This window comes from Centruroides sculpturatus, unplaced genomic scaffold (genome assembly GCF_000671375.1).
Source record: "Centruroides sculpturatus isolate CEXI.00-Female unplaced genomic scaffold, Cexi_2.0 scaffold82, whole genome shotgun sequence".
NCBI lineage: Eukaryota > Metazoa > Arthropoda > Arachnida > Scorpiones > Buthidae > Centruroides > Centruroides sculpturatus.
Genome location: NW_019384498.1, coordinates 1,079,100 through 1,091,396, shown reverse-complemented (window position 1 = coordinate 1,091,396; position 12,297 = coordinate 1,079,100). Strand labels below are relative to the sequence as shown.

The following is a 12,297-nucleotide window of genomic DNA, read 5'->3' as shown; positions in this document are numbered from 1 at the left end:
AAAAATATTATATGGAATTGAACGAAAATGAAAATTTGCTTGATAATTCAACTACGCTTGTTGGAGAACAATAAAAACACTACACTCAACAAGCCACCAATAAAACTCAACTGCCTAACCTATAACCAAAGTCTCCTTTTAATTTGTTTTTTAAAAAAAGCGCTTGACAAACTTGCCCCGCATGCCGAAGGTCCCCGGTCTCCCCCTATATTATTACTTCTACTGTTCGTTTGTGTGTGTGGGGGGGGCGATTTTATACATCCTCTCCTGTTTGAAGCTTAATAACTCCTGTGCATTAAGTCAAAAATTTGTCAGATGTTGCAAGAAGTTTTGTATATTAGGGAAATGGTGCTATTAAATTTTAGTTGGTTGAAGGTCATTGGGGTGCGTAGATACAGGAAGTCTTCTGTCATACCTCAAGTACGATTTATATTATTGGCTAATTTTTCCGATATTATCATTTACAATTTATATAAACCCAATTCGACCCATAAAATGACGTTTTTGCCATTTTATAATAATTAAAAATATAAAAAGTTATAAATAATAATGTGTAATAACAGATGGCGGCACCAAAATTTTAAATGCTGGTCGGAAAGTTAAGCAATTTGTTGCTGGATATTATAACTGTGAAAAACATTAGAATTATTTTTATTTACAAACGTGATGAACCCTTTTTTAAAATGTGTTTTTTTTCAGATTGCAAGAGGCCTTTGTAAAATGTTATTTTGTATTTACACAAAAATAAACTCTTTACAAATTATTTATTGATCAATTTATGCCAAAATTTATCTGCTATTTTATTTTATAAGTTTTTATTATGAGCACTGGTTCACCAGAAGGTCTCTTTCTAGGTGCACCATTAAACATAACAATACACTTTCTAAAAAAATAGAAAAATAATTCATTAGATAATGTTTTTAAAAGCTTTTTCTACTCAAAGTATATTTTTTTGGTTTAATAATATGAGAGAAAAATGAACATTGTTGTATTAGATTGCAAATGTTCAGAAATGTTTTACTTCTTAAATTTTTAAATGTACCAAATTATGTGATCTTACCGCATTTTCTATATTTTTGTTATATTCTATCCTTGAAACATTTGAAAACCACGGTATGAAAATGCACACCGTATAATGTTGTTTATTATTAATTATTTACTTTAACTATAATGATATTAGATTTTTTAAAATATTATAGATATATTTCAAACGCTTATTAACTCTTATGCCAATATTGATTAAGTGACAATATCGATATATTGCTTATTGTATTACCGTATATATTTACTTCAATACGACTTTAACAAGCAATTAAAATATTTCTAATATTTGATTTAAAACATTTGAATGTAAAATACAAAATTTCAAAATATAAATTAACTTACCACCGCTAAAGATGCAATCTGTATGCATTGTTAACAGAATTAAAAGAAAGATGTATCTAGAATCCATTTATGCAATTTCTCAAAAATTATCAATGATAATTTTTAATCTCAAGTTAGTGAAATTTGTCGACGTTTACAACTTGCATCTGCGTTATGAACCTGCAGACATAAAATGTCAAGATATACAACGTCAAATACTCATAAAAGCAATAAATCAATACACAGAATTTTTGTTCTGTGACAAACTTCATAATGAATTTGAGCACAACACGTAACTTTATTCGTGTCACGCAATTCACAATACAATACATTTCTAAGTTAAAAATTTGAAAGTAAATTTTATTTTTGTAATTTTTTTATCGGAATAATAGTGAACTGAATAGCTAACTTTAACAAAAGAATTTTATATTTCAACTTAAATGTAAATAGTAATTTTCACTCAGATTTATATTATCATTTAATATTGCTTTCTATAAATTAAAGGTTATCTGTTACAATTACCGTTTGTATTAACTTTGATCGAAATGAAATTTAAATCAAAAGAACTACACAAAGGCAGAATGAGATTATACTTTTGCTTAATAAATATTTAGATTTACAACCATTCCTGTAATTACAGAAGTGGAAATTTTGTAAAAATACAAGCTGCTTCTATTGTCATAGAAAACGTTTCCAGAACAAATTAAACAAAATAACTTGTATTCAAGATGATTATTGAATAGATTATTATGCTGTAATACAAAGCAGAAAGACTTGAACAATAGAAGACATAGATAGTGTTTAAAGTTATAAAGAATCTTGCAATATGGATGTTGGTTTGTTCTATAAACTTCATAAAGTAAAAGTACTTTTAATAAATTGTATTTTGTATCTGAGAATATGAATATTCATTTTTAGTGTTATGTTAAAATAGTAATTTTGGGAAATACAGGTAACCCCGTATAACACGGCACTTCTATAGCACGGATTCACTCTAACACGGTTCGAGAATTGGTACCATCCCCCGTATAACACGGCACTTCTATAGCACGGATTCACTCTAACACGGTTCGAGAATTGGTACCATCCCCCGTATAACACGGTACTTTTATAGCACGGATTCACTCTAACACGGTTCGAGAATTGGTACCATCCCCCGTATAACACGGTACTTTTATAACACGGATTCACTCTGACACGGTTCAAGAAATGGGTAAAACCCTCGTACAACATAAAATGTAATAAATTTTTACATACTTAACTAATAATAGTTCACGAAAATTATTATTTTCGTGAACTATTAGTACTTAAGTACGTAAATTTTATCTTCTCGCCTTCCGTCGATACACGTGGTTCTTCTCGAAACTTGTTTCAATGTTGTTAGATTGCGACGCTTCTGCTTCTGATGTTGCCGAATGTTTTCCCCTTATTTCATACTTGCTTTATTCTTCATAAGTACTTAGCACTATATAAAGAAATTTATAAAGACTTTTTAAATAGAAGCAAGCAATCTAAAATTACATACATTTTGCAAAAGGTAAAGCATGGATCTGAAGATAATGCAGAAAAATGCTCAGAAGATAAGGATAACTTGCCAAAAAGAAAACGCTCTCGGCTAATTAATAGTGTTTTTAGTGATGACAAAGAAAACATTGTTTAATATGTATCACTTAAAAAGTTCTTAATGAAGATATTTATCTTAATTATAAAAATATACTAGCATGTTTTTTTAATTTTTGGAACCTAACCCTCCTNTTTTAAAATGTTATTCTTTATAATAGGAGTCTAGTTCTGAATAGTGTATGGTTATTGTCACGACACTTATTCAAACAAAGAATTTTTATGCTTTATTCACGTATCGTAAATAACAACTATCTTTCTTATGTAAAACTAATCATTCGTTAATTACACATGCCATAAATCCACGTATAATATATTCGTAATATTCGAGCATACTTTCGTTCATTGTAAAATACAATTTTGTAATTATATACACTTTATAAGAAGTATTAAATAAACGAAAATTAATATTACAGCTCACTTGAAAATTCATTTGTTATTTTATGATTATCATTTAATCACTTTGTACCGATAATAGAAGTGAGAAAGCACTTGCTAATTCGCTCCATGTTAAATATAAATCATCCCAATTATAAGCCGATAGTTACGATATAAAGCAAATTTCACATTACTTTAAATTACAATTAATCATGTAAATTTAAGTCAGAATTTTTCAGTAGTAAAAAATTTGATTAAATTAATTAAATAATCCTAGCACATTTAGTTCTTCGCCCGAGTTAACTCGGGCAGGTTACATATCGTTACAGAAAACTCGGTCCTTTTACCCCCGAAACATTTTTTGCTTTTTTTGAATTTTTGGAATGTTTTTTAAGTCTCCAAATTTTTTCAAAATTTTTTTCATTCGCGAAAAAATTTTATCGCGATTTTAATTTACCTTTAATAAGGCACGATTAACGATTAATTGTTTTTTAATAGGATTTTGATATCAAATTTCATTCATTGTTCTAAAGTTGTAGTGAATGGATTTTACTTTGATAAAGTTATTTAAAGCTACTTTTTGATATCAAAAACGACTTCCGATATTAAAAATTGAATGTTAAAGGACGCCGAATCCTCAAATAAAAGGTCGACGTTTCGATCGTTTTTAAATTTGTGTGTTTTTCGTTATTATTTATCACGTGTTCTGGGTAATTTCATCCAAGCCAATATACTGTTACTTCTGTGGTGTGTTAAAAGGATAAAAGACAGACTCGAAAAATTTTAATTTTTTTGTAATTAGTCATAATTCAATTTTTAATTGAAAATATCCTGGATTGTTCATGTTATCATGTATGCTGTTACGACTTCCAATAGTTTTTTAATTTTTTTAATTAATAGATTTTATTATATATAAGTTTAATTAAGTCGGGGGGTCGGAAATCGCAATAAAAATTTTAATTTTTTAAAAATATTTATAAATATACAGACAGCTAGTGTTCACCCTACTTTAAACCCTTGCCCTTTCGAGACGTCTATGAGAATGTCCTGGGAAGTAGGACACCAGCTGTTCTCAAGGTCATCCAGCTGTGTAAACAATGACTCATCAGTGTCAAATTTCACAGAAAGACAAAACAAAGGAAAATAAATTTGAAGCTTTTTCTTCAAAATTAACGAATTTCTTTCGTTTTTTTCAGCTTTAAGTATTTTTTTATGTTTAATTATAATTAATTAAAAGTTGATAGGGGACTGAGGGGTTAAAGTTCCTGTTAAACTCAATTTGTAAATATGTAGGGCCTATGTATTTACGTTTTATGTGTTTAGTCATTTAAAAAAGAAAACGTGTTATGGGAAGATCTCGCAACACCAAATAGAGAGAAAGGGGGAGGTGCAAGACAGACGACCTTGCATAAATGTATAAGAGTGGAGGTCGCCCTGTCCAAGTAGGACCCTAAATAAAGCATTCAGAGTAAGTGTCTGTATTTTTGTCTCGCGGGAGTCTTAAGTGCATCACGAAAGGCGTAGAAACATTAAGTAAACCACATAAAACAGTGTGCACTGTTATCTATCAGACGTCAAACTCTCGAATCCGACCACTCACACACGCGACTGCTCGCACGTAAATCAGACGAATCGACATCGCTGATTCGATCACATTATATATGCTATTTGAATAATATTTCCGAAAAAATTCGTGTTTAAACATTTTAAATTGTGATTGAAAACTATCATCGCTCTTTGTAAAATATTATAGAAATAGAATGTTAAGGTAAAGATAATGATAATTACAAGAAAAGGCTAACTGCAGAAATGTTAGACGCTTTTGAAGACTCGGTGTGTTCTTTCTATGAATTAACCAGGAAATTTTGATCTCCCTTTGGACATTAAAAAATGACACATTCATTGACCATTTGGTATTCTAAGTTATAAATTGAACTCACCACATTCTTAAAAATATACAAAAATTTATTTGAAATTTATATTGACTTAACCATATTATATAAGTGCGTGTTATTTATAATATATTTAGAAATATATATCGTAGAATTTTAAGGAATAGGTTTATTAGACAAAGGCTTCCTGCACTGATTCTACTTTTAAAATGTTATTCTTCATAATAAGAGTCTAGTTCTGAATAGTGTATGGTTATTGTCACGACACTTATTCAAACAAAGAATTTTTATGCTTTATACTTTAAGAATCTTTTAGTGATCGATATATCCATTTATGAAAATCATGCATCAGAATATTTGAAATATTTCAAAATTTAATTAATTAAAACGAAAGTGAGCTTTATTAAACAACTATTTGACTTTTAATCTCAAAAGCATAATAATAGCTTATTCTCATTTCCAAAATTCAACATAAATTTCGAAAGAATGTTAATTAGTTAATGCAATTTACGTAAATGTTGTAATTTATTGTGATAATGCAATTAGTGTGAGTCAATGTAGAACCTCGAAATATGACATACTAATTGAGATATTACACTGAAAAGGTGGGCGTAAAATAACGGGATAAGCAAGCCTATGACATAACCCGTTTCATTTGAAACAGAGTGTGCCATTGGCTCTACAGGTGAATTGTAGCCAATTTACCAGGCAACGCTGTCCATTATTAAATGTTTTGTTTAATGAATCGATCTTATTATACAACGTAAACTTATTATAGGATGAATATACCAACGAACAATTCTACCATAAATTGTTATTATATGTGATCAATAAGTGTGCTCTTGTTCATTTCTTTAATAACGGATAATAGTGTAAGTCACATTGAAAATATATTTCTTTATAACGAAAACTAAAGAAAATACAATATGTGTAACATATGCCAACTGTAAATAGTTTAATGAATGAAAATAAATATATATGCAATGCACAACTTCATTTTCAAAAACATCGAGTAAGGAATGTTTTTTATGTTTTCTGTGTTGCTTTCGTCTTTTTATTATATAGTCCTCTAATGTGTTCATAACTCATAGTGTTTATGACTCTCTATCGAGCATACATTGTTTTCTACCAAAGTGTTTTTGTTCGTTATTTCCACTTGCAATAATTTATGTGTGTACAAAGCGAGAAAGCAAATATGTGTAAAAATATCATTATGGTCTACAACACTGTATTCTAAATTTCTATTAAAGTATTCTCTCGTAGCTTCAAACTATACATTTGCATGCAAATCGCATTAAATTTAAGAAATTAATTCACAGTTTACTGTAAAAAGTAGAATGACATTAATTATATGTTGCACTAGTCTCGACGTAAGAAGATAAAAGAATTAAATAGTTAAATTTAGTAAGCAATGAGAATTTTAAATGTGGTTGTAAAAAGCAACAAGCGATACAACTTGCAAAAACTAAAATGTAATACAAAAATAATTAATATTGAAGACAAAACCAAAAGAATATTCACAGTGCAAAATTCCACAACAACTGAAATGCAGCAAACATTTATTAATTTTTTTAGACATTTTTGAAACATAAAACTTCTTATTCGGTAGAAAAATGGGGAATTTTATTTCTAAATGTAGAACGTATTTTTCGACAATTAGCGATTATTTTAAAGCTGCAATTTCCGACAACGTCTGGACACGATCCGATTGTTGCCTTGTATATAACTTCTATCCGATGATATCTGTTTCCACAGTATTTGGCATCGACCTGTTTGAGACTTGCAGATGTTTTCAAGATCAAAATTTCAATAAACATAGAAATTATAATTTATATACAAATTTCATCGAGTACGTTGTGTGGCATTCCACACTTCATACCTTCGTTTGCACTCTGAATAAAAATTTTATGTGCTCTAAAATCTTTCATGTTTTTGGGAAATACTCTTCAGAAATGAGTATTATTGTTTTCATTGTGAATTTCTACATCGCTCTTCAGTTCTCAATTCTAAGAAGAAAGAAGATTACAGTTCATTTTATGAAAAGCACTTACGAAGAAGAATCGAATTTTTCGGTGAAAGCAAAAATTTCTTTTTTTCGAAGCTTATTCTTTATTTTCATTATTGCTTTTGTCATCACCACATTTTTAACAACAGTTGTTTTATCGACAATAAAAAAACACCGTGGAAGTCAATTTGAAGCGGTTTATTGTCCTACAGCAATTTCTTTCATAACTCTGCTATTCTCGGGACAGATAATTTCAGTGCTTTTTATACTTTGTATTGTTTTAGGAATCGTAGCGAAGAGACTGGTGAAGTTAACTGAAGAATTAGAAGGAATGAATGCAAATTACTACTCATTAAAAGAGAAATTAGAAGAATTCTGTGATAAGCACACAGAAATATGGGAAATTTTCCAGATGATTAATAACAGGTGGAAAAATCTGTTTGCCTTAATATACGTTCATTTTCTATACGAAACATGTTTTGTGTGTTTTGTTTCAATATTTTCCGACATAGAAATTTACATTCGGGCAGTAATCAGTGGAATTTCCATACTCTTATTATCTGGATGTATTCTGGTTTCTTGGGCTCTTTCATATTTAACATCATCGGTAGGTAATATCTTTAAATTTATTTCGAAAATGATTAAATTTGCACCTTTTCTGAGTACTTTGAATTGTAAGCGCTCAATCTTCTTACAAAAGCGTAATTTTACTATTATTATTAGTAGCAGATTCGTTTAAATATATAAAATTTTTCAAAATTTTTACATTGTTAAAAATTACTTTAAAAGAAACTTTTTAAAAGAAATATATTTTACTCGTCCTATTTATTTACATTATCTAATTGTACTGATATAATAATCAAAAATACTTGTAATAATTTAGTGTTTAGTTTTATCTGGTCTTTGCCTTATTTCTGCTAAGTCTGAGCAATTTCACATTATTTCAATAATCACAAACTTCCACTGTACAAATAGCTTGAAAGAAAATTGCTGAAAATTCATGGCAAACTCTTAGCTAGACGGTCAGATGGCCGAACGGTCAATGTGGTAGCCTTCCATTCTAAGGGACCCAACATAGAATTCAGAAATCTTTCAGGTGTGGTCAATCCTGCTATCCCTCACCACTCAGTCTGTTCTACAATCGGCCATCTGGGTGTTGAAGGAATTTAGGATATGGCGCCACATATTGTATATGTAGCGCCATATGTAAGAGGATTTTATTTACTCTGTCTTATGTGATTTTTTAGCAATTGTAATAAACGTATTATATGTGTGCAATTTCTACTATTCTTATCTTTAAAACGTCAGACATAACATCTCAGAAGCCTAGATGTTTTCTACCCTCTTATAAACATTTCGTGATATTACTTGAAGTTTACTTTTTTTATTTTTTTATTTTAAAGATTTGAAATTTCATTATTAGTCGCATTGTATTCTGCTATACACTAAAAATAATAAATTACATTTCTCTGATAATTATTTATAATAAAAATAACTTTCGGCAGAAAAATTTTTTAATGGGCAGACATTTGGCATCACAGTTCATGTTCCAAAATGCAAGGTTACTAACATTAGTGTTTGATTTATAACTGCATGCAAAAAACACAAAACTTTCAACTATGCCATTTTGTCCTGAAGGTTTTAATGATTAAAGTACAATGCGATGCTTAAACTCACATTTAAAAATTATAAAGCAAATTATTATTAATATTAAAATTAACATTGAATATTAAATTAATACTTTAATACATTACTTTTCAGATCTACGATAACTTCATTTCAATACAAAAGTTTTCTTCTAAAGAATTATCAGTAGAATTCAAGTTTAAGGTAAAATATCATTTAAATATAATGATTACCTAATATAAACAATGAATGCAATTGTTTCATTTAAACTATTGTAGATAACGTGTTTCATGAAGAGATTTGGAAAATCTTTAATGGGAATTTCAATCGCAGACTTTTTCTATATAAGAAAAGATTTCTTGAATAGGGTACGTAATTTATAAATACTTGTTTTCTTGACGTACATTTAACATTAATTTCCTTCTAATAGATGGCAAGTGCATTATACTCCATATTCTCTTCGGTGGTACAAATAACAGGAGTTATGACCAAGAAGAAATTATGTAATTCGACTTCTAATTTCAATAATATCACATTTAATTGAAGAGTAATGAAATTTTTAGTATCTCAACCGCATTACTTCATGAAATGTATAAATGTGAAGTTGTAAGGACAATGTTAGTAACTTTTAAAATACAGATTGTTTGGGATAAGTCACGTAGCAATGAGTCTTAAAAGGAAATAGCAGTGAGTGCAGTCATGCTCGGATTAACAAATCCAAAATTAATTAAATTTTTATATTTTTTTCCGATATGGAATTTTCAAATCTTTTCATTTGATATTAAGAGGTATTGTAAGTACAGAGCAAACAATGTGTAATTAAATTTGTGAGTTGTTTATTTAATCGCTTATAATAAATGAAATAACAAGTTTCAGTAATGTCAGCAGATACATACTTTTCTGGATTTTTTACGCAGAGTGTCCTGATAATACTTAATTTAAAAACTGTTCATCAAAAAGTCATAAAATTTCAGAGATGCGTTAATACAACAATGGAAATTTTTTATAGAGCAAAAAAGATAGTTCGAATAAATACTGCTAGAGAATGATTTTTAAAGTATATTGGCATGCAAGATTCCCTGGCATGAATTAATGCGATTTTTCGCTATGAGGCTATCTCAATGACTCGGTACATCATAGCATCTCTGTCAGATGTTAATTTAAAGACAGCACAGATTGCCATGTGCATAACATTCGAAAGCACACACTGAATTCAACCTTTGAACATACTGTTTTATGATTTCAAATGGTAGCAGATAATTGCGCTTATAATGTTTTGATAATGTTTTGTTTCCATTAGACAAATAAGTTGTTTATCGATAGCTCATTGTTATGATTTGTATAAATGTGAAAAACCGAGAGCAAAAGGAAGTTATGTATTGATCGCTTACGGTAACGAGTTGGTAAAACTCGCTCACTTTGTCACCGCATGGCTCTCGGATGTAGTGTCGTCGGGATAGCAAGATTCTTCTAACGTCAAGACCTGACACCAGTAAGGATAATTAAAACGTTGCATCCTAACTCGCGATATGTAAACAAATGTTGAATAGGAGGGTGGATTCGAAGTTGAGTGGGGAGCGCGATGTGAAAGTGAATAGGGCGTTTGGTATTCACAAAATGAAAAGTAGCCAAGTTATCAGATAACAAAACTTTATTACATATCTAAGCCCTAGAGTACAAGATAAAACTACTGCAACAAATACGTATATATACTAAACGCAGCGCTCGCGAGGTTCTAGGAAAATATTTTCCATTCTATCTACTTCTAATGGAGAGAGAGTTTACAAGTGTTTTGACAAACTACTAAATATTTCTGGAAGAGAGATTTTGTTTTTTATTGCAGGCGAGACTTAAGCTTCGCGTAGAGTTTGATAACGTCTGCCGGAATATAGCGAGAGGGAAGACTGGTGTCTGCCCCGTGATCAGAGTTCGAGCTCTTTTTATCCACGTTAGGCATGCGAGAATGATCAGGTAATCGGCTGTTTGGAAATGAAATTGCAAATGTGGAGTCATAGGTGAGCTGTCCTTGATGCCAAGATGCCGTTTAAACGAAGCTGTTAATATAATATATTGTTCGAGTGTTAGATTCATCCTGTTTATTCCTTCGAACGTTGACTTCCTCTTTTTTAACAATAGATTGTTACAACTTCTTAAAGTTTGTTGATGAAAAGAGTGACATTCAATCCATTTTCTGTGCGATGTTTTTTTAACGATTGCGATGAAGAAATGTGTTAAAAATGTCATTAAATTATAGTGTAATCAGATCCTTGCTCTTACATAAAGCTATAATTCGCTCTCTATTGAAAATTTTTAGAACTGACTTTCTAGCTGTAGAAAAAGTTCTAATTATCTCAAGCTAATCCCAATCTTTCATGACATTCTTATTAATACTTTTTTTGGTAGACACCAGGAAAACGTCCATTTTAATTTGGAACATTCTATACAAGTATATAACACAGACAATAAATTGTATTAGTAAAAAATGACCCCCTTAAAGTTTTTATATTTTTAGACTTGGGACTTTGAAATATCGTGAAATGCAATATAATTCGGGGGTGTTTTGTATATTTGGATGTTTGTTTGTGTGTGTATGTGTGTGGCGACAGAATTTTCTTACTTTCTTTCAACTTAATAAGTCTTCTGCTTTTTGCGAAAATTTGTGAAGTATTGCATAAGGGTTGCATATTGAGGAATTGTTGCTGTTAAATTTTGGTAGATAACGATAGTAAGATGCGGAAATAAATAGGGTTTGTGGGTCATATGCATCGATCTTACTAACAGTATTAAAAATTGCCCAGAAAGTTAAGCGATAACTGAAGGATTTTTTTATTAGATTGTTTTGATCAATGATGCCAAAATTGTTAAAAGTTAATTCAAATTCTATTGAAGAATTAAAAGAAAAAAAAAACAGGTCACTGCAAGACAAGTAAAGTGTAATTTAAAGGATATTGTATGTAATTATTATTTTTTCGTTTCGGTCGAGATCGAAATACTGACATGCCAGCACATTTACTATATTTATCATCAAATTATGTAGTGTATCGACAAAGAATTGAAGAAACTTAAAGCAATTTGATATCTTTAATTTTTGTTTGTATTGAATCATGTTGTCTAACAGATGAAATGAATAGATCAGGTGAGATAAGTGACAGAAGAAGTCCTTTTTAAATTAGTCGCTTGCCAGTTAACTTTTGTGCATCTTTTCTTTTAAAACCTATTGTTTTCGCCTCTTGTGCACGTCTATTCCCATCCCAATGGAGTATAATGCTACTTTGATTATATTACATTCAATGACAAATATCCGTTGTACATCGGGGAAAAAGCATCAGGTATTACGCAGATCATCTTACGTACTGTATAGCAGTATCTAGTTTTTAGCTTCACACAAATTTAGATTTAAACTTGAATGTA

The 12,297-nt window shown here is 29.8% G+C and overlaps 1 protein-coding gene across 1 annotated transcript in view; it reads right to left on the bottom strand.

Annotated features, from left to right (window-relative positions):
* LOC111621992 (glutamate receptor ionotropic, delta-2-like) overlaps positions 1-10,402 on the bottom strand; it is a 29,184-nt gene extending 18,782 nt beyond the window's left edge. Inside the window, exon 1 of the mRNA XM_023364284.1 lies at positions 10,305-10,402. Coding sequence (XP_023220052.1) covers positions 10,305-10,402 — 98 coding nt within the window. The remainder of the gene's footprint in view (positions 1-10,304) is intronic.
* Positions 10,403-12,297: the final 1,895 nt, after the last annotated feature.